Raw genomic sequence first — 24,159 nt, forward strand, 5'->3', positions numbered from 1 at the left:
AAACAAAGGGAACTTAAAACAAAGACCATTTAGTTAGAAAGAAAAGACGATTCAGTCAAGGCAGAAGAGATATAACAAAGTTTTTAAAAATGTAACAACTAGCAGGTGCACAGTAGTTAGCAGAACGAACTACTACATAAGCATTTATCTTTAAGAGAAAAGTCTGATGTTGCTATTAGGGAACTGAATAATTGGTTAGCAAATTTATTAACAATTATACTATTGTCTTTCCAGGCTCACACTGTTCTAATCCAATGGCGAAAATATTATAAAAGCTACGTACACTTTTAATAAATGTGGTTATACCATGACTGGTGACTGTGCTTCTTTCATGTGCTTGCAACCTCAGGCATATTTAATAACCTAATGCTTCCTAGGTCTATTAGGAAAAGCAGAAATAGACAAACTTGTTCAACAACATGTCTGCACTTCTTCTAAAAAGATTTTAAGTTATAATTTGATACATAGACATCTACATGTTTTAACACCTCCTATTTTGCACAGAATACTTTAACCTTCACAAAACACAGTAGACCGCCTGTAGGTTACTATCAAAAAAAAAAGCAAAAAAAATTTAAAACCCACAGGAACAATGTACCCGTCTCAAAACCTTTATCACTTTTTTTTTTACCCCTTTTATCACTTCCAATATGATAAAATGCAAAAGCAGAGACGCATGATCTCAATGGTGCCCAGAATTAATTTTAATATCAGTTTATAAGTATCAATCATTTATAGGCAGCACTTAAAAACAGCTAATAGTGAAGGTACTGAAAATGTGACTATAGAAATTACTTACTGAACATAATTCTGGAAAAACCTCTTCCATGGCAAAGTATTCCATGAATGTGGCAAATCCCTCATTCAGCCAGAGATCATTCCACCATTCCATAGTTACTAGATTGCCAAACCACTAAGAAAGACCAAAACCATCATTATTTTCTTAGAATTAAAACCAAATGAGAAGTACTCCATCCATCCTCTGCCTTATCTAAAATTAAGGTAAGGTAAAATGAATGTCAGTCAAAACCACAGCGAAGCCTTTGCAGCAACATCTCCTTAAGCATGGCATGAGAGTTGAACTCTGCCTGCTGTGCTGTAGAAAATACACCTGCAGGTTTTCTAAACAGATACAATGCACTACCCAATCACAGTGAGGGGAGGGGTGAATTTAAGGACAGAACTGCACTTAAAAAACAAAGAAATTTAAAAAGAAAAAAAAAACTTCCCAGACTATTACCTGATGGGCAAGCTCATGTGCTATCACAGCAGTTATTAGCTTTTTATCCCTTGCTGAAGAAGTGTTACTGTCAAATAAGAGTGTTGTTTCTCGGAAGGTGATCAAGCCCCAGTTTTCCATTGCACCAGACTGAAAATCAGGAATTGCTACCAGATCTGGAAAAGATTTGAAAGAAGATTTTGAAAATTGCTAGTTAAACCAATACTATCTTTCAAGACTACCTATTTTAATTATCTAAACACTGCAGTGTGGACATACACTCAAATCCCAAGTACAGAAGCCCCACAGATTTATAATGATGTTTCTCTAGCAGTACTCTCACATAAACAACTTAAGAAGACCCTGCCTATGGATCCTACATGAGCAAAAGTAGCATGGAAATGAGATGGCCTGAAAAGTACATTACTGAAAAGTAGTGTCTTAGAAGCCTGCATTTTACTATCTTTCCAGGCAAACTAATGCATGTAGAGGAGTCAGGCTGCAGATCTTGCAGTTGTGAACATGGTTCACAGATTGAGAATTTCCTCACTACTAAGTTGAGTAACACCAAAGAAATTCTTCTGCGTAAATTTAGGTAAAAATATAAGCAATCTGTTTTCAAATGCTCACAAAAGCTTTCCAACTTGGGAATCACTTAATACTTGCAGTCAGACAACCATATATTTAGTTTTTTTATTTATCTAATAATTGTAATACTTTTTTTAAAAATGAAAATTCCCATGCATTTCTCAAATCAGAGCTTCTTCTGTTTTTTTTAATTAAATAAAAAAGTCCTAAAGAACTTACCTAATTTTTCAAGGGGGTATTTCATAAAAAAGTATTTTTGGTAAAATTCCAGAAGCTTCACTGCTGTGTCTAGGGCATACCCAACTTGGTTTAGATGCTGCGGTATGGCATAGACTGATACCTAGTTCAAACACAGAAGAGAAAATATTTTGAAATTTATAGCTACAAAAGATTTAGAAGCAAAGGAGGAGCTGGCAGGAGTTCCTGAAACAGGGAAGACACATTTTTGAAAGTACATACACAAATTACATAGAGTAGTTATGAAGCTGCTCATAGAAAGCTGATTTTTCTTATAGAGCCTATTAACAGGTCAAAATACAGGACACTGTCCTGTGTGTATGCAAGAGCAATTCAAGGATGAGACCTTTAAGGAATGTGTCCAAGAAGGGTCTACATGACACAAATTTTAAAATCCCTCATGAGTTATTAAGTGACCCTCCCTGTACGCCTCAACCAATCTTTAGTCTATGATAGCATTTATATATAGTATGATAGCAGCAGCATAATCTGCAAGAAATTCTCTCGCTCAAAAAAAAAAAATTGGCATAAAGCTCATCCCTATGGACACATCAGACATGATGTAAGAAGCATTTATATAAAAATTGAGAGGTTACAATCTCCCCCTATTCATGTTGAATTGTCTGTATCAAGAAAACATCTTTGATTAGGTTACAGGTACATTCATGTTTAGGACACCCTTCCGTACACAAACAAAGAAATAAGTGGACAACCATATTCCAGTTCTATAAAAAAGGAGTCGCTCTTCCTGTGCTATAAATTAATTCAACAAATGACATTTCAAACAGATGGAAAAGGTGACCTTTTAATTTTTGAGTTTGAATGAAGCACATATGAATAAGAATCCAGTCCAGTGTTCCTGGAGTACAAAAGTGTAAGCATGAAGCAACTTTACTTCAACTCTGCACTATCTTAAAGCTTTCATTACAATAAACTTCTTCTGTGTGAAGCTCAAATTCTTTGTATCTCCCAACCACAAATAGCTGGAAGCATTCTGGATCTCTATTTCCTGGGAAATGCCAATATATGCTTCCTTTTTACTGACTTCCTTGGCCTGCTGGACACTCATGAGACTACTTTAGACCTACTAAAACTCTGGCCTTACTTGGTATTCTTATGCTTTCTCCCTTCATGGTGACAAGTATTCTTAATAAGATTAAAATACTAATACATTTTTTAAAAAAGAAGACATTAAAAATAATAAATTAAATATAAATAAGAAGTATTCTTATCAAGTTAAAAAGTTACCTGCCTCAAAGAGCTGACTGTATGGTATACAGTTCAAATACAGACCTGAATAGAAGCCACAAGGCAAGAAAAAATAAGACGCGTAACAATCTGTTCTATTCATCTTGCATTAGAAATACTTGTATAGATCAGAATCAAAGCCTGTCTTGCATCTTTACTTGTGTTTATTTATGGGACTAAAGAGAGGGCTTCTCCTTCTACAATGCTACTAGCACTATTCCCTCTGGCATTTTCTTGGTACATAGGCACTTCTGACATTTCACCACAAAGGGGCAGTTTCTGCTAATGAATCATGAAAGTCATTGCCTATATGAAGCTTCTGCACTTTCTAAAATAAGATTAAGGAACATCTACTCATATTACCACGTTTATTCTTTAGTTTCTCTAACTGCACACACTACAGAAATAGGCCATACCCTTGCAAAGGACAAAGCTCAAGCAGGACCAACTCTTTGATGTTTGGAACCTTTGGAAAAACAAAATTAAGTAAGTGACTAAACGCAGATTTTAAAGTCACCTAAATTTGCTCTACTGTAGAGCATGAGTTTTTCAGATATGTTATCTTGGCAGGTACAGAAAATTTTGTGGCACTGCTTGAAACCATGTGTAAGTGTTTCTAGAAACTTGTCACGTTTCTTTACATTCTCAGAACAACTCCTGATTTTTGTGACATTACCGTTGACAGACGAAGCATTGAAAATAAGAGTTTAAAGCTGCTGGCTCTGAAAGCTCTTAGGAATTTTGCATTTTGTAAATTCCCATTTTTAACAAGATCTGATGCAGAGCCCCTTGTTGTAAAAGTGTATTCAGCCTGCTATCACCTCAGTCCACTATACAGCACATGGCTTTTGTCCCCTACCTATGATGAGCATAATGAAACCAAGAAGATAAATAAATTTAAAAGAGATAGAGTTTGTTTTTTTTGCTTGAGGATCTTTTTGTTTTGTTTAATAGCCTGGTCAACCTGGGAAGAGTGAAGCAGAACTTAAAGCGAAACAAACACATACCAGAGTCCCATTAGTTTCCCTGCTGATGTTTTTCAAGTCTGCAACAACAAAAGCTAGTAGATAGGTGCTCATCTTCAAACTCACAAAAAACTCATCCTGAACAATTCCATTTGTCACAGGTGTAGAGGCTTTCTGCAGGGGAAGTGATTATTAATGCAGACAAAAGAACACTAAGACATAAAAGAAACCAATGTAATGTAATTATTTCATGCTACAATCAATTTATAGGCACATTTACACAGTATCTTTGTACTTTTGTTATATTTCAGAGGGATTGATGATGCTTACAACAATGTAACAAGTTTAAGAAGACATGAAACATTTACACTTATATATACAAAAATTATTTGTCAAGTTTTATTATGTAGTATTACCAAACTACTATTCTCTTGGAGAAACTAACCTAATTTGGATTGCATTTAAAGTCCCAGGATAATCCAAAGTCAACATATAGATCAGCATTGATTCAGGAGAGCGTTAGGTTAGACCAGGGACATAGTTCAGCATACCCTACTGAAAACACTGGTGTTACATCAGTTAAGTATTTGTCTCTTTCCATAAGTCTCAGCAAAACTAGGTAACCGGACATACTTATTATTTTAAAATTGAACAAAATATTCATCAGATGCACTTTTACAAATCAAAAGAGAATGCATTTCAAAAACTGAGGAAAACCTAAGACTAGTTACTTCAAAGCAAAAAGATGCTCAGCTTAAACATACACTGACAAAAGTGACCGTCTGCCCAGTTTTCTGAGCACACAGTAACATACTATACAGAAGTAAGATGCTGTACTGTACCCCAACTTACTTTCTGTGCAGTTTCCTTTAATACTAGTCTTAGAAAAGCATGCTATATGTCTTTAAGTACTTTTCTATGTATTCCTTCACAAACATGAAATACAAAATGGACAAAGCAAAATTTTTAAAACCACTATAGTGCAGAATACTAAAGGTCTGGAAAGAGAGAAGGCAGTTTATAAATTCTGAAACTTCATATATTATTTCGTTTTCTGAACCCACAAACATACAAAAAACAACAACAACATTAGTTTTAAACAAGACCATTTGAAACCAAACAAGGTTTTGACATTTAACTGTCACTGAAAATTTAAGTCAGCCTTAAAGAGAAATGGATTTTTAAACCTGAAGCCATAACCACTATAATAACTGACCATTATGTATGAGCAGAATGCCATCTTTCAATTTCTCTAGTGAATTCATAAATTTCTGCCTTTATTACAGCTTTTGCTTCATAAGGAGGTGACAGTCTGTTTAAGAAAATCTGCTGCAGCTGCAGATAAACGGGTTTAAAAATTAGTTGTTCTCATTAAAAAAAAAAAAAAACAAACAACACACCCAAACCAAAAACAGGGCAAACAAAACCATAAAAGGAAGCTCCACAGCCCCAAAATACACAGTTTATTACTAGCCTTAATCCATGTCAAGACACTGTATGTTGCCAAGTTAGTGATGTACACACTAGCTGACAAGGCCTACTTCTGAGATCTCTTGGTCACATAGGTATAGATGATTATTTCAGCAACGTCTGCTGGACACATTACAAAATATTCTGAGCTGGAAGGCACCTACAAGGACCACGGAATCCAAGTCCAAGTCCAATCAGGGCTCTAACCCACAACCTTGGCATTATTAGCATCTTGACCAGCACATTAACCACTTGCCCAGCTCCTAGCAGAGGAGAGTGAGTGAGCACCCTTTCTTTTTTACATAAAACAGAAGAGTGGTCTACCAGAGTTCTTTTCTTCCTGTATGGCTAAGAATCACTACAAATCCAAATAAATGTTTGTACACTGTGAAAAGATACCTATTTCATAAGGTTGCAGTTATTAGCTTGGTTTTCAAAAACAAGGCATCTGCATCAGCACCTGAGCTTTAGACAGCTTCCTGGAACCCAAGCTGCAGACGTACCAGAAACACCAAAGGTGTAATTTTCTCATTTACAGATTAGACCAATGTCAGTATTGAGTTTCTGCTGGATGATAAATGGTGGTAATGTTTTCATGACAGAAAAACTAGTTCAGACACAGACTAGGTAATGTTAGCCTTTCTTGTCTGTCTAAATGAATTAGGCTGCCATAAAAGTTTGTCAAAGGCAGAATGGCATAAACTATCACCATAAAATTCAGATAAGCTCCCAAAAGATTTTGTCTGAAAAATTCTAGCTGAACGAATGTCAGAGTCCTCATTCACATTCTGGAGATGACTCTGTGTTTATATCACACCTCCCCTCATTTAGCCACAGATGCACATCCTTCAAGATCCGGTGTATCTTTCACATACACTGGTACGAATTACACAAACTACTGCTGAAGGTGCTCCAGTACTCTGCACATGTGCAGCAGCAGCAAACACAGAAAACTCAAAAGCAAACCTCAAGGGGTGTTGAGACCAACATTACCAACAACATAGCCTTTGCAAAATAATAGTTCATTTAATTTCAACAGGAATCCTTCAGTCATTCAACTGTCTGTCAGTAACATCCTACACTGCGCAATGCATTGAACAAGTGTTTTCTCTACAAAGCTCAAGTTTTTAAGAACAAAACAGTTGATAAAGTCATACAGTTTATAGCTTACCCACTCAGGTAAATCCCCTGGACGTTAATGCAATAAACACTGAAATGGATTACCTAGGCAGCAGCTCTACTAAAATTCCCCTACAAAAGCAGGTACCTTTGGCATATTTGACAGAGTGAAAAGTTTCTCATCCCTTTTGATCTTGATTAAAAAAGTAGCTTTAAGTGCTGGTTCATCAAAGCATGGAAAAGCAGACCTTGCTGCCAGAGGTTCAAACTGAGTTGCTGCAAACCACCTAATGGGAAGAGTGGAGAAGAGCAAAATAAGAATTATTAAAAGCATAAATGTCAGTTTAGTTAGGATAGAACAGTCATTTCCCTTCCAAACATTCTAAGAGCTTGTTATGGGAATAACTTTTTGAAGACTGGCTGGGCCAGCCAGAATAAATGTTTCATTCACAATTTCTTCTTTAAAACCCAGTTAACATATTTATTTGAGGAGTAATCTTCTTGGCTATTTTTGGCTTTCTAAACGAAGAAGAATACACCTGAAACAACCCACTTAAAAAACAATTGCTAAAATATAAGCTAGCCAGTTTCCAGAGAGAGCGAGCAAAAAGAAGATTGAAAAATTAAATTAGCAAGCATGCCTATTAAATAAGAGTGGAAACCTCTGCAGTAGATAGGACTGCAAGGGAGCTTTTTCATCTAATTGCCAGGCCATTTCCTGCAGATGTTCCCACAGTTCATCTAACTGTATGTCTGCTCCCTGTGCTGGCTAGTAGATGGATTCTGTCCAAGTTCATGTACTGTCTTGTCTCTAATCCAACAGCTATTAATATTGCAAGATGACTTCTCAGGAGTCTATCTTCCTTCTCCACTATTTTTACACTACCTAGCCATGGAGATTACAGCTTTTGATGGAGAGCATTTCTGACTTTCACACCTGCAAGACAACACAGAGTTTAGCAAGTCTACTAATTGAAGTATTTACTGGTGCTAGATGGAGAAGATGGTACACATTTTGGGTTTTATCTTCCTTGTTTTTTTTTTAACCTACTGCCAAACTACCCAGAAGTGTTTAGGCGGTTTATTTGTTCTGTATTATGATTCAAACATTTCTGGATATACAGCTTCTCTGAGAAGGCACAGTGCTGACAACTCACAAGATTAAACTGCATGTCTGCTTTTAACTTCTTACTCTTTTCTTTCCTCTGACAAATTAATGCAGTTTCACTGCAAGATTGTGCAGAAGAAAAGCAAAGAATAAAGAACCATTCTGCATAAAAATAGAAATAAGGCCCAATTTATTTATTTTTTATTTTGCTTTGGGCAACAAGTTAAGTGAGTTATTTTGCCATTTTTTAATTTTGTATTTTTGTGATGATATAAAAAATATTCAAAAGAAAGTAGAACTAAACTAAAGAAAATTTTCTTCCAAAAAATCATTGGAAAATATTTTCTTCCAAAATCATTGATAGTTTGAGTTTTATATAGAAAGTACAGTAACAACAGAGGTTATCAGAGTAGTCTGCATTTGTAAAACTACAGACAGCAGACAGACAGAGACAATGCCGCTGCAAAAAGAAGAGGCAGGCAAGGCAGTGGAAATGATGAAATCACTGAAGAGTTATCTGGAAAGGATTTACTGAAAAACATACAGGTTAAAACATGTTCAACATACAGATTAAAACACCCTGTTCCTGAACAAAAGCAGGTAGCACTGGACTGAAGGGGGACAAAACCTCAAAAAATTACTCACAGGTCGTATTCTTCCTTTTTGAACAATTAAGCACTCTCTTTCTACTACAGTAAATACAAATAGAAAAGAAAGCTGCAGCTACATTGGAATAGGAAAAAAATCCACTGAATTTCAATCATCTAGGTAATTTTTGCCTTCTACACTTACCACTGCACTCTTACATCTGCTTACTTCATGAGAATTCATGTTTTTAATGTCTGCAGTAAGTTGCTTAGCTGACCCACACTACTCTTCCTGTCTCTTTTTTATTGCACCCCACTGTTTCTAGAAGACCTGCACGGATAGTTACTTGCCCACAAAGGCATGAACACTCTTAGGTACACAACCAACATAAGGCCCATCTAAAGTGGGGAGGGCCAATTTTTAATAATCTTCTTGATAAAAAGCACTAATTTACTCTTTGTAAAAATAAGTGTGATGTTTCCCTTTTCTCCAGTCATGTGAGACTGCTGACTGCTGTGATTTTTTCATATATGATTGAGAGTGTCTTGGCAATGACATCTCTCAGTTCCCTTACGACTTTGTGATGCATCCCTTTGGGCGGCACTGGATTCCTCTGGTGGTCTTGAACCTGGTAGCTTTTTATGAGGACAGGACTTTGTTTCCTCAGTCCCTGCCTTGAGACTTAAGGGCTCAAGAAACATGGGAAGAATTTCCAGAGAGAGAAATTAAAAATTTAACAAATCAAAAAAGCCACACTACAACCACCTACAACCTCCACACTGAAGTATATTTCACTGTAGGAGAGGCTGCCCTGACTTAAGGAACTCATCCATGAAAGACATTTTTCAGGTAGATTAATCAAAAGACTCTTGGAATAACAGGAATAAGTTGCATAAAACGTCCAATAAAAAAGCAACCTTTTTACTTCTGTTATCAAAGTACAATCTAGAAGTGACAGAACAGAGAAGCTGTATTAGTGGGCATACCTTTGCTTAGAGTTCTCATCCTTGTAAGAAATTTTGTAGAAGCCATAGTAGGTGTCTGATAAATTAGATGAATATTTCATGTCAACAGTGTAATTCTGTCCTGCAAGGAGAGCCTCCGGAGCCATGAGTGCAATCTGGTCATGCAATGGATATTCCAGGAATTCAACTGGCTTTGCTTGCTGCCCTTGTGCTGAAGTAATTGTTGCCTCGGTGATATTAAGTCCTGAGCTGTGAAGTACAATCTTCTGAGTTACATGGAGGACGTTGACCACTATTTTTACAGAGCCTGTAAATTTCAGAGTCGTTAAATTTGGCTGCAAGACAAGATCATAGTGCAGTGGTACAACATCAGGAGGAAGTCTAATTTTTGCCCATGGAAATAGTTTTCCATTGGTTGCCAAAGGATATATTAGTTCCATTGTATGATTTTTTTTATGGCAGCCTTCTTTGGTAAATGTACACTTGGGAAGAAGATAAATCACTATTATTAATGAAAATGCAATCACAAAAACAACTGTGCAAACCACCAAGGTCCTTGTAGAGGGAACTGAGCATGATCCATTTGGATTTTGTCTATATGCAGACCTGTTATTCTGCAGGCTCGAGCTTCTGTTCATGAAGGACATCCCCAACAATTTTGCTGATGACTCATAATCCTCCTCATCATCATCCATTTCATGCTCTCCAAGGCCACGCACCAAGAGACGAGAGCTTCTTGGTTCATATTCCACTTCATCAGGCTCCAGTGGATGTAAGCAAGGCTCTTTTGCCAGGTCAACCACATCGGGCTCCTCTTCAAACATACTATTTTCAATCATATTCCTGGGTAACTGGATTTGATCTGAAAAAGAAATGCCAATATATTACATCATAAACAATGGGCTTGATTTTAACACCTCCAAGAAATTTCACTGAATTACAGAATGGGAAACATCTTTACAGTGCATACCATCAAGATCTCTTCCATTTTCTCTCCTAAATTTGTTTCCTGGAAATATTTCTACGCTTTTCTGCTTACACTAACTTTGCTATCAGTATCTTCAAAAGGATGCTCTCCTTGGGCATAATCAAAAGCATCTTACACCATAACTGGAGGTCAGCTAGACTACTGCACTGCTCTCCCAGTCCACTGATGTCATTGGCTTGGCTGCATTTCCTCTACTCCAGTAAACTATATTTGGACTCAACTAAATTCTTCTTGCTTGGATTATTTCTTATGTTGTACAGTAAAGCATAACAGCCAATACAGTTCTAGAAGTGTTTCAAATACGCTACTTTTTGAGTTAGCAGAGGAGAAAATCTGCCAACGTGAGGGCAGCCACATAAATAACACATTCATTAGACATTTTTAAATTTAATTTATTCACAAACATTGCAAAAGCAATAAAACTATTTCTCACAGAAAAATAGCAGTATAAAAGTCAGAGTTCCAATTGACATCTTCATTTAAGATAATCCTTGAAACAATCCATGCACCTAAGAAGTCAAATCAGTGCCAATCAGACTGTTTGCCTCCATAAAATTTGTCCTTAATAGATAATGGACCAGTGAATATAAATGAGGAATTGAAATTCATACCAAATTTTAAAATCACATTTTTATAATATGCAGTTACATTTTGATCAAACTTCTGATTGTATCTTCCATATTTTTGTTTATCAAAAGGTTATCTTTTAGCTAATCAGTCCCCAGACACAGTTCTATCTATCCAAGGGACTAGAAAACACTCTTGCCCAGCTGAAAGGGTTCAGAAATTAATCTAATCTCTTTTGGACATGCCTGTCTACAGTCAACTGACCAATATTCACATCACACCTCTATCTTCCACATTATTTGTTTCCAGAAGAAGAAAGCTGTTTTTTGCTCTGCATGTAAACTTACTATAAAGTAGGGTAACTTGTATTAATTTCTGGCAAGAATGTACATTTTGCCAATCTATAAACAACCTAGAATATAACTGTTCCTCCAATGTATTATTTATTTTATTTTTCATTTTATGAAAGTCAAGTTTCTATATGGCTGAAAATCTCAAAGTGGAAATAAAACATTTTAAAGAAAAGATGGCAAGAATATTTTCAAACTAGATATACTAATATATACTAGATATACTAGATATACTATTCCTCAACATTCACTCTAAATGTATCAAGACTTCCTGTTTCAAGGCCACAAGCTCAGAAAAACTGGAGTTCAGTAGCTGTAGCAATGAAAAGGCCATAAAATAAGGTAAAAAGAAAATAAAAAAATCCTTCCCCAGAAAATCCAGTAAGAGAAGGGTACTAATTAACCTGAACAGGAGATATAGTAATGTATGAAAGCAGGGAGTTTGGTGAAACTTGGACCTACCTTCTCTAAGAAGGAAAAGGATCAGAGGGTCACAAGATGTCTGAGACTGGAAGGGACTTCAGGAAGCCATCTGCTCCAACCTCTAGGCAAAAGCAGCTTCCAGAATTTTCTATTTTTATTTTTTATTTTTTATTTCCCAGTACAGTGCTCACATGCCAGCCTTCAGGCTATGACTGCATTCAGTGGTCTAGCACCATCACTTCTACACTGAAACACGTGCACTTGCATGTCAGACTGGGGGCCACACAGAATTGAGAGGACAGAAAGCTAAAGTGAAACTAGAAAACGAAAACACATAGGCAAACTAGTGGAGGAAAAAATGCGGAAAGAAAGTATTGGGCAGCAGAAACTCTTTTACAATTCCTCTCCTTCCAAAAAGAGCTAATCAAGAATTCACTATAACTTTTAACAGAATTTCTTGATTACTCACCTCTGCTGGTTGCCTTCTAAATCTGCTGACTAGCTTCAATCAAATTTGAAAACAGGCTCAAGACCAAATTTCTTCAAGACCCAATGAAATCCCACCCCAAAACAACCAGTGGCTAGTAGAAGACACCCAAATCCATATCTGCTATGTAGAAAAGGCAGGTATTAAGACTCACATCTTAACCACTCCAAAAGGTAGCAGTCAATCAGTACACAGCTCCAACCCCAGCCATGGCATGTGCAGCTGCATGGCCAGCAAAAGAGGTAGAAGACAGGGGAGGCACTGCAGAGGAAAGGAGGAGAAAGATAAAGTGCATAAATCTAGCAGAAAGTAGGTTTCATCAGCTCTGAGGTTTAGAGTACAGTTTGCTTTCTGAGGAACTTATTCTCCAGTAAATAACTTCTAAAAACAGTATTTTCAAAGTCGCATGCATGTAGTAACAACCTTTTCAGTGAAAAAGAATTATACTAAAAAATCTCAAACTAAAACTAAGATAGAAAAGTTAAACTAGAAGTTAGCTTCAAGACAATTCAGAGTTTTAATACCTAGAGACATTAATTTCTAGGAACACAACAGTTATAGGTAATTTCTACAGAAATATTTGCACAAAATGGAAGTAATCAAAATCTGTAAGATCAAAACTTTACTGCATATCAAAAGCATCACCAGACTACTACTCTCCACTGGAAAGAACACAGACCAAGTATCAAAAGGTTACTAGAGCTATTTATGCTGACATAAAAGTCTTTTAATCCTTTATTTACAGAACACATTTTTAGGAGAATTTCTGAACTCTTTGCTTCCTGCTGGTTCACTGGCATTGATAACATGATAGTGTGAGTGAACTGAACTTCTATGATATTTCAATTTTAACCCATGAGCTGTTACGATATGAGATAAACAGCCACGTGAAGCAGAAAACCCCAGTATTCTTGTTCCTTATGTCACAAGGAATATGAAGCATCTTGAGGAGCATGATTGCAAGCATCACATTTAACCATCATCTCTCATACCATGTATGGCCAAGCAGCCAACAATCCCATTTTAAAACACATACAAAGCAGATTAATTCATATTCCAAATATAACACGGGATAAATTATTATAAATTCAGGAGTAGGAAAATTAACCTGGAAAGAACTTGCATGGTTCCAGTGAACTACCACTGTCATGCCAGAGGTTGCAGGTGCGCTAGACGCATTTGTGGTCACATGAGTCCACAATAATGGAAGCACTGATCTGAGCTGCTAAAATGTGTTACAAAAGCCATCTGCCATCAAGCATGGCAACTTCAATCTCAATCTTTGCTAACCATAAGTCTAGTGTGAGAGTAAACAAGGAGGTAAAAGAAAAAAGTCTTGGAAGTAAGTCTTGCAGTTCTCTACATAGTCCTAATAAAATGAATGCTAAGACCCTAAAGGTGAAAGCTTAAGCTTTTAGCTACATCAGCTAAAAGCTTAAACATACCCAAACAAAAGTGATTTTACACAATTCTTCTACAAATTTTTATTCTGAAACCAAGAGATTTTAAACATCTTCCCCAATACATGATCTATTATCACATTTAATGGTGAATAATATGAATACTCACAGTTAGAAAAAAATCTTAGAAAAGATGTGAAGTTAACTACTATATGATTGACAAATCCAGAAAACTAATCTTCCTTATACTGAAAAAATGAAGGAAGGCGTATATTTTCTCAAAATTGATAGTTCTGAAAGTTTCTTTACAGCTGCCTCCTACAGCACAGATTCCCAAAAATCTATTGCAAGATATCTCCTCATTACAATATTCAGGGATGGTAAAAAGCTGGGTCTATTATTTTCTTTGAAGAGGACAGAATGCTTAGGATGTGAACTTCAAATGCAGTTTGCGCCAAGACAACAGTACAATGAGCTTGCTGTATGTACTGCAGTCTTTGACAATGTAATCCCCACAGGCTCTGATAATGTGACCTAGGTGGTAAAGGACACAAAGGGCCACAGCTTGCTCCTACAAAACATACACTCTTCACTTCTATACTTCTCACAAATCAGCCATCAAACTTAGGAAGCAACTTCACCACAGTACTCATGTTTAGCATGACACATGATCCTACAGGAACAATCAGATGTTGAAGTAAAACACTAGCCTAGCATTTGCTCCTGGTATTTATTCTGTCTGAAGAGGTCCAATCTCATTATGGAGAAGAATGTAAGCTTTTTCCTGAAGTTTAATAGACAACACAATGTTTTGAATTTTAGTGCGTGCAACAACAAGATATCTCATGATGTTTGGTTTTTGGAATCCATTCTAAATATTCTGCAGAATACAGAAAGAAATTATTGCTTTATATTTCAGAGACAGTATCCTCCTGTAATGCTATTGATATCTCTTTTTAGTTCTAGAAGTATGTACTTTTCCCTTGCAAAACAATATCAGTAGTCTTTTGTCTATCATGTCTGGGTATTCTACCTCAGAGCAGAAATCTCAATACTCAAAAGTCTTTTATGGATCTAAGCAACCTATTAATTGAGTTAATTCCTTTTTAAAAGATATCCAGAAAATGCTCAAGGCATTTTATTTTTCAATTTCTCAATTCTGAATAAGCACCTAAAACTAAAAAAACCCTAAAAATCCTATTCAATCCTATTCAATTCAGTCAGATTGTTATTGTTTTCTGAGACTGAAATTCACCCCAATACGATCTTAAAATAGTGAGAAGTTATAATAAAATATTTTAACTGAAAAAAATGTTAGAGGAATTACAGTTACACCTGACACATTGTAGCAGTCAAACTCCCACTGAAAATAAGTGAGAACCTTTCTGTAATTCTGGAATAACCTAGGATCAAAACAACTATTGGGTAGCATGTACCAGCAGAAGTAGCAAAACCCAGACCAAACTTGTAAAGGGGTATAAAATGTGGCAACCAACTGAAATAAAAACTGATTTCCCACTGAATGTAAACTACTTCAGCTGCACATAAATAATAGGAGAGAAGGTGCAGAGTTAAGCCTGCCCAAAACAAGACATTCAAGCCTTGCGGGTCAAGAAAGAAAAACAGAAAAACCATGAGCCAAGTTACTTGTTTTGCTATCAAGCAACTCACTGATAATAGGTCAAAGAATAATTTTGCCCAATGATTTCAGGAATAGATGTTTAACAATGCCATTAGCTATTAAGAGCTATAATACTGTTTTGCATACACAACTTTCATGTTCAAATTTAAAGGCATTGGCCCTTTTTTTGGCAGAAGCAGCTGCTGACAAAACAGCAAATTCCATAAACAAACCACATAAATTTGCTCCTATTAAAAGCCTGGTTGCTTCGGCTAAAGCCATTCAGCAGGTCAAAAAGCAACTCCAAGATGGATTTTTTCCCTTTAAACATATTCTTTATCTTTATCTACCTGTCTAAATGCCACCTCAGCTAGAAGTAGTGGTGAAACACTTGCAAGGTTTCAGCACAAGTACTAAGATCAGAGTATGTTATTGCTAATACATGAATGAGCTTGCCACCAGGACAGTAAAGTGAATTGGAGGAGAAGATGCTGTTGGGCACAAATACTGTGTGACACAGTCTAAAACTAGAAGAACAAAGGCTCCACTAATACTTAGGAATTGGAGAATTAGTTCTACACTGTTAATGTTTGGCAAACAGCATAAAATTCCTTGTTTCCAGGACTCTGGAGGAACTATCTGAAGCACTTATGAGCACTTGCAAATATTTTGTGTATGGCATGTAAGCATGCCATTTCTCTGTAATGCAGAGAAATGCATGCTTGTATGTATGTTTAACTCATCAGTAAAAATAGTAAGACTGGTTAGAGTACATGGAACCTGACCTTCTCTCCCTTACTTGGTCCTTGGGACAAGTAGAAAGAAATGTGGTAGCTATGACTGAAGCAGGTCACTCATACATAGCCATGGATACAAAACTGAACAAATGCTACTGCTCTTTAAGTTGTTTAGTCCTTGTCAGTACTAACAGTAGGTCACTTGGAAAAGCCAATGAAGGAATTCTGCAGAAATAATGACACATATAGAATCACCGCCCTCTCTCATATCAAAAGCAGTAAATTTAGTACAACTATTTCCCAGAAAAAGAAGAAAAAACAAAGGTTGAAAATTAGATATCAAAAAAATGCTTTCACTGTAACTTAAAATTTATATTTTGCTTAGTGAAATAATAATTTCTCATTGTATCCAAAAAAACCCCAACTAGAAACAGCACAAATTTAGAAGAATGTATTAGCCATGACAAATCTGTTGAAGTTTTCTGCTACAACTGCACTGTCTTTAAGAGGTAATATGACTTGTGCAGGCATGGCTCCACAAAGTTTGCAAATAATAGGTATACCTGCTACAGAATCTGTTATTTTAGGGAAAAGATTAAGACATTATTCACAGCACAGTACTCATCTATATTTATGAGAGGAAAGCAAAATATACCTACTTAGTGAAATTTCTCACACATATCTTATGTCTGTAGTCATGTCAAGCTAGTGACCAGAACAAGATGAAATGAGACTCAATTAAAACCAGATATACTTGCATTGTACAGTTTGCATGCAAGAAGGAACAAAACAAGCTATAGGAGAAAAGTACAATGAATATTCAAAAAGCTTTCAGAAACATTACGTGTTTCTATTATTAGTTTCTATATAAATTTAAAATTACTCAATATTTTAAATCCACACACCACTAAGGCTGTCACTGTAAGAAAAAATCTTAATGCTCCTTTCTTTCCTAGAAAGACTAGACTTGACTGTAGAAACAAAACAGTGATTTTTCACATTAAAGAGTCATCTAAAATGTGCTTAAGGACATCTGAGGCACTAAGGATTTGGAAACACTATTAAAGGTTTACACTTTTCTTCCTGAACTGTCTCATGCAAATCTGCATCTTCAGCCTCAAATAGGAGGAGGGTAGACACAGAGAAATGTTTAATACACCAAATCTCTGAATTGTCCTATCTAAAATTTCAGAAGTGTTGATGTGCCATGTAAGTACATAGAAGTACTATGGAAAAGCAACATAGCATACGGTATTCAGTCACCTCTTTTAAGTTTGGGGGATTTTTAAATTAAATTCAGCATAGACCAAACTTCCATATATAACTTAAATCTATGTATTTATGCTGAGTTACTTAGTAAAAATATAATTTTAACAGAATTGTAAAAATTAAAACTATATCCTTGGGCTCTGCTGTTATTAATGGCAGTTCACCAGCTCTACTTTACAGGAAGCAGCAGATCAATCACCCCAGTTCCAAACTGTGAAATATTAATGTTTTTATAGAAGACAGAAAGGAACATGCACTGTTATTTGTGCACCTTATGCTGGACTCAAGGCTTGAGACTTACTCCAAATCTTACAACCCATCCTCACCCATAACTATTGTCCTGGTTATTGTTTCTAAGTTGTATGAGAGGAGAGAAGAGAGATGGACAGGTCAAAGGGGAGTTCCAAAACAGATTCATTGTCATAGATACTCAAACTGGCGTATAAAGGCATTTTGAAGAAAATTTGGTTCCAAATATTACACTGGAAATCCAAAGTTGAGAAATATTTCAGAAAGTGCAATCACTTCCTCAATGGAAACCAAAAATCACTAGTTCCAAACATCATTAGTTAAGGGTTTTTATTACTGCAGAACAGCATTAGTGTTTTAAGTAAACAGAAATAAGAACACAATTGTCTATCAGATTCTTTTTTCAACCGACGAGGAATAAAATGGCCAGCAAAGAAGAAGTTTCATTGACAGCTGAACATCTGAATTGGTAGACTTTGAAAATGGATACTTAAAACATTAATTATTAACATTTTCTTAGATATAAACTTCATCTTTCTAAAACTAAAGATGAAATAAGGCTGGAAACTTTAGCTAATGCTGTTTATGAATTGCATAACGTAATATGACAGAAATGAGTTTCAAAAATCCAGCAGAGTCGGAAGCAACATTCTACCCTACTCAACTACTCCAGCAAATGAAATGAGAAAAAAACCAAAGATCAAGAAACAGAAGCGACAACTTAGAAAACTAACAGTATTATGTATCAATAGTTTTGTGGAAGATAAATATTTTAAGAATAAAACCCTCAACAGATTACTGATGCAATATGGTTTTTTGTTTTTCAGAGTCCCACTTGCCTATTTATTTAGGCACTATTCAAATCCGAATATATCTATTATGTCCTGTCTATATGCTGTATTGTAAGATATTTGCCACAGGATTTGAACACATACATGACATTATCTCATCACTAGGTGACATCTAATTTTTTACCACAAAATTCTCAAAGAATACAAATAATTGGCATTGATTGACCTCTGGCAGTATATGCCAGTAAATGCTCAGTCTATAAATAAGTGCTTACGATGAGAAAACCTCCTGCTATCAAAAGCCTTCTGTTACGTTTGGAATGCAGATTCAGAATTTCAAAACCTACTGGTCAAATCAGAAATAACCACAGCTCTGCAATAAAGCTTACGACAGGTTGCTTGCTCAGGCAAGCACTTCAAAATCTGAACAATTATACAAGGGACACGTAAATCAACTGGCTAAAAGCAACCATACTGGTATTTAACCTTTAAACTGTAATTCACTGTTGAAGCATCAGCAGCTAGGAAAAGGAAAGCCAGGCTTTCCCACCATTGAGTATTAATATGAAGCCTAAATTTTTAAAGGCAATTAAGCAAAAAGATAAACATATGTACTCATATGCAGAAGTGATTGTCACCTTAATGTTCATGGCCAGTCCAGAACTATGGGTTGAAGCCTCTCAATCCATCTGAACACAAAGTACATAGAAGCTGCATTACCTTTTGACATCTGAAAGCAGATAATCTCCAAAAAGAGGAGAAGCAGAATTGCATCCTATCTCTTTAACAGTAGGAGTACAATACTGACTGGACCCAGACTGGAGCTATGCAATACAGTTTTTGTCACAGACATGCAAAACAAGTGATGATCAATCAGACAGACTTCACATGCAATTCCATTCCCCTCAAAAGCAAAAAACTATGAATCTGAAGTCGGATCTCACAACCCTTGCATACAAAAAAAAAGGTGCACTGAAAAATAAACATTCAGTAGCATCAGTAATGCTACAGACAGTCTTGGAAAGTTTCTGTAGTTTATTTGGTAGCAATATTCCAAGCTCAGCATGCAATTATTCCCAGCACTGCCGGCTCCCTGGTACTACCTAGCAACCATTCTTTAAGGATTAAATTTGCCTTTTGTATGAACTGTTAATTGCTGTGGTCTAGTGTCTTATTTTTACTTGATGAATTGTGTACATTAGCATAGTCAAAATCAGCACAGTGGTTGCTGTAGATTGATTTAAAAAAAAAAGGAACAAAAGTGTTGAAATCAAGCAAAAAAAAAAAGACAGACATTTTATACATGTAGCAGAAAATAGCAGTAATAGTTGATCAGACCTGCGCTTATAAACATTTAGGAGAACTGCTATATGATTTTGTCTGAGAGGTATTTACTTTTGAAAGAACTTAGTTTTGAATTTTTCATTAATTGCTCGCTGATAAGCTCTTCTGGACAGTCTGAGCAAGCAGCATTCTATAAAAAAAGAGAATCTAACACATTTAAATTTGCTTTTCCTAGTTTACAAACTGTTTATTTCAGGACTGATGTAATTCCTCCAAAGATATTTGCTCTTATTTTAGCTGCATTTAGAGTAAGTTGCTCCAAGGCAACCCTCGGCCTACAGGTTTAGTATATAGGCCTGTAGTTTAGGCTGCAGTGAGAGTAGACTCCTACAGTGACAGCTCTTAAGCCAGAAGCAGCACTCAGAGGTTCGAGCAAAAGTTAACTGAACACAAAAGGCTTCTAGTGGCTCAACAGGTCTTGAAGTTGTAGAATAAGTAGCACAAACTTATCTTCACACTGGTGCTGAAAATCGCTCATGCAGACAATAGAAAAATAAAATCAAACGCTATGCTAAACAACAGTTGTCCGATGATACCAGCTCTTAAAGACATAGGCGTCTCTTTTCTTTTTTAGAACAGAGGTTTAAAAAACAGATAAAGGTGTTACTTGATCAATGATCTTTTCTGGGAGGAATGACTTTGAATCTCAGCAGTCCAACTGAAAACAGCCTCTCATTTGAGCTCTCCTCTATGTAGCAGTTATTCTGATGTCCTCAAATTTCTCCCAAAACAGTCATGCACTGTCTTGTGTTCGTGGATCCTTTTTTCTTGGCGCATAGAGCCATTTTCCAATTTCATTATATGTAAACTCTAGCTAAGACCAACAAAAACACTCGGAAAATTATTTATTACTGACATTTCCACTTTTCAGCTGTTCTGCTTTTGTAGGTATCCAATTTAAAACTTGCGTCAAAATACCCAGGCTGTGTTCATAACAATTTCTGCAGTTCAAATACATCAAATATGGGTAAAGAGTAGGTTATTTAAAAGAAAAAACAAAAAAGCAAACGGAAGTCTAAAATTAATTTCTTGTTGAAAAACAAAAGCCACAATTTGGAGGCAGTTTTCCCATTTGCATTTCTATAACCAGTTCTCAGAGAGACTGAGGTACTGTATGGGCTTGGGATCAAAACACCTAAAGAAGTGTAGCTTAAACATTCAGTTGCTGTTACTTCTGGAAAAAAAATGATGATCAGTAAGCAGTTTCTCTTCATAGGGATAAAAACAAAGCAGAACTTTGGTTAAAGTTATTACCTCATCAACTCACAGAGCCACTCCTGAATGATGAAGGAACTGAGGTCAGTGTAGAGATTTAATGTCTTCTATCCAGAAATTTAATTCTTATTTGGTTAAATCTGGTTTAGGATATTTCTTTTTTGTTTACTCTATCAATGGGTAAATTACTCTAAATCTAAGTGACTTGAAATAACAAGGGAAAATTTAGAGCTAAAATGCTGAGGTAAGTTACTCAACTTTACGCTAGTTTCCATACAATATAGAGAATTCTCATTGTTACACCAGATTTCAACTACACATTCTGGAGAAAAACAAAAACCACATAAAACCACAAACCACAGTAAAGCAGGACAGGAATTTTCCAAGTTACTTAGTTTCTCTCCAACCTACTGAAAGGTGGTTAGTGAGGTGGGGTATTGGTCTCTTCTCTCAGGTAGTAAATGACAGCACAAGAGGAAATGGCCTCAAGTTAGGAAAAATTTCTTCATCAAAAGGGTTATCAAGCTTTGGAACAGGCTGGCCAGGGAAGTGATGGAGTCATCATCCTTGGAGGTATGTAAGGACACATGGATGTGGCACTAAGGAACATAGTTTAGTGGTAGACTTGCCAGTGTTAGCTTAGTGGTTGTAACCCATGATCCTAAAGGTCTTTTCCGAAATACATGATTCTATGAATTCATAAACAATTGCTTAGCATGGGGACTTGTAATATTAGGTATAAATTCTATAAATCTAATCTAATTAAGTAAATTGTACAATTTGTAGACCATCTCAATTTATTTGCTGATGCCATACTGTATTCCCAGCTGTTGAAACAGACAAAACATCTCTCTGAGCATTACTGGGCCTATTCCTCCACCCAGCTCACCACTTCCTCTAACAGAAGGTACAACAACCCCTCAGCACATCCCACTATCCTTTCCCAGATACCAGTGTTGAGGATAATGCAGACAGTGTTTTGTTTTTCATCCTCCTCTTTTCTCTTTTTCTCCTTTCACAACAACAGTTTTGGACACCCAGCTGCTGCTACCCAGCAGAAGATTAAATAATTAAAAATGTGAGCAAGCTCTTCCTACTTCGCTGAGCACTACATTCACTGACTCACTGTATGACTGTACATCTATTTCCAGGAGCAGTTAACACAGGAATTAAGTGTAGTTCCTTATTCTGAAAGCTTGCGACAGTCACAAACTCTTAACTACCTCCTTCCTTACCTTGGTTTCCATGCAAAGATACAAGACTCACTTAGTTCTTCTAATTCCCAGCTCTTCCTGCTCTGTCACTGTATATGTCTTGTCTGGTCATAGCTTGAAAAGAAATGCCTCAAAATTTTGGAAGAAGCAGTTAGGAAAAAAAAAACTTTGAAGTGGAAAAAATACTTAACTTACAAATATTAATTTTTAAAATTGCTTTTCTGTTCTTCTAAAATATCACCCCACAGAAGTTATATCAGGTTTGTTGAATTTTTCTCACAGACAATTGTTTTACAGCATAGTCAGTAAATAACCCCTGTTGCCACCTGCCTGCTCTTTGGGACAAAGAAATTCACTTGCAGAAAGTGTATACAGGTACTGGCACAGGCTGTTGATGATCACATGCCAAATGTCTGAGTATATAAGGAAACCTATTCAAAATCCTAACTAAAACCTCAAGCTTTCATGGGTCAGGCAAGCAGTGGTGTTTGTAGTCCTATCCTCCCTCCCACAGAGGAAAGGAAGTGTGAGGAGGAACATCAAGCAAAAAGTTATATTTATTCAAAGCCTTCACGAAAGCAAATTACTCATGGTATTTCTGGACCCTGAACTCAACATAAAAACTCTGAAGATTGGCTGCATGGATCTTACAGGAGACAAGCACAACTCCTTAAATTCAAGACATGCTCAAATATGAGTTCACACATTTACAGGCAAAACAAAATCCTGAAGATTTACTTATGAAATCTAATTTTTGAAAGATAATGTACTTTGTTAGTGAACAGTATGTAAGTAAAACATAAGAGTAAAACAAGTAAAAATCTTCATATTTTCAAACCTTTCAGCAAAACTGTGTCTAGAAGCAGTGATTAACGTCACTGTGTTAACACTTAAATACCACATTACACTATTTCTTCTTGTGGGTAAGTATCAACAGACACATCATATCAGACATGAAAAATTACTGAACTGTAGAAAGCAGTGATTTTTGACAAGGCTACCTTTTAATTTTATAATATTTTCGGCATGCTTCAAGAACTTGTTTGTTTATTATTATCATTATTCCTTGTCATATCAATTTAGCCCTTCCTTCTATAATGTGAATTACTTCCTGCACTGTTACGCCCTGGACTGTCTCCAACTCATGCATTAAAAATTCTGTGTTTGGAGGGAATGAAGAAAAGCTTATCTTATCTCTTCCAACAAGCTTGTTCAGCAAACAAAGCCCTTGTCCACAAACACATTAGTTATGCTAAGATTCTTACTAAAGATTTCCTTCTTCTCTACCATGTCTCCCTAATCATTCCATACATCATTTTCTCCTGAGAAAATAATTCAATTTTAAACAGAAAAATTATTTGCTCTTACTAAAGCAGGACAGTACACAATTACTGTACAGTCATTCATGTAATTTCAAACCTGCATCTGTCTGCAGTAAGAAAACAGTTATAACCTTTACTCAGCTAACAAAGACAAAGCAAGCCACTGGAATGTCACAGAAATTACAAGTTCTACTGGAAAGCCCTTTGCCTTCATTTCACCATGGTTTCACCTACAACTTTGGAGCTGGGGCTTCTTTTTGCTTGCATGTACGCAGCTTTTGCTTTCCTTGTCTTCATCTCCTGACTTTTCCCTTTTTTTACCCTTGTGATTTCTTCCCCTACCCTGCATGGCATTAAGCATTTGGCTACATGAGGATTAGCTGCCTATCAGGGTTACCTACAACAAGAACATTCAAGCAGAATTTTTACTTACTGGTATAGTCAGTATAAAGGGTTAACATACAGCCACTCAGAGGAAAACACAAGTCTTCGCATTTAGGAACAAAAACTTTCATGCCTGTAGTTATTTCAAATGTGTCAAACCTTACTTTAAGAACCTTTACAGGAGAACAGTATTTCTGGGGAAAAAGAAAGGTTAGGCTGCTACAAAATAGATGTCACCATTTTTCTCTCTCAAATTACTGAATTCAGACAAAAAAAGGAAATAATCTGATG

General features: G+C 36.1%; 1 protein-coding gene across 1 annotated transcript in view; it reads right to left on the bottom strand.

Moving 5' to 3' along the window:
- LNPEP (leucyl and cystinyl aminopeptidase) overlaps positions 1 to 24,159 on the bottom strand; it is a 50,276-nt gene that overhangs the window by 16,349 nt on the left and 9,768 nt on the right. Inside the window, exons 2-8 of the mRNA XM_005430338.2 lie at positions 12,477 to 12,583; positions 9,529 to 10,369; positions 6,995 to 7,133; positions 4,300 to 4,431; positions 2,027 to 2,147; positions 1,241 to 1,395; positions 800 to 913 (exon numbers count right to left, since the gene is read on the bottom strand). Of these exons, the coding sequence (XP_005430395.1) occupies positions 800 to 913; positions 1,241 to 1,395; positions 2,027 to 2,147; positions 4,300 to 4,431; positions 6,995 to 7,133; positions 9,529 to 10,346 (1,479 nt within the window). The 5' untranslated portion in view covers positions 10,347 to 10,369; positions 12,477 to 12,583. The remainder of the gene's footprint in view (positions 1 to 799; positions 914 to 1,240; positions 1,396 to 2,026; positions 2,148 to 4,299; positions 4,432 to 6,994; positions 7,134 to 9,528; positions 10,370 to 12,476; positions 12,584 to 24,159) is intronic.

Source organism: Geospiza fortis, unplaced genomic scaffold (assembly GCF_000277835.1).
Source record: "Geospiza fortis unplaced genomic scaffold, GeoFor_1.0 scaffold1048, whole genome shotgun sequence".
Lineage (NCBI taxonomy): Eukaryota > Metazoa > Chordata > Aves > Passeriformes > Thraupidae > Geospiza > Geospiza fortis.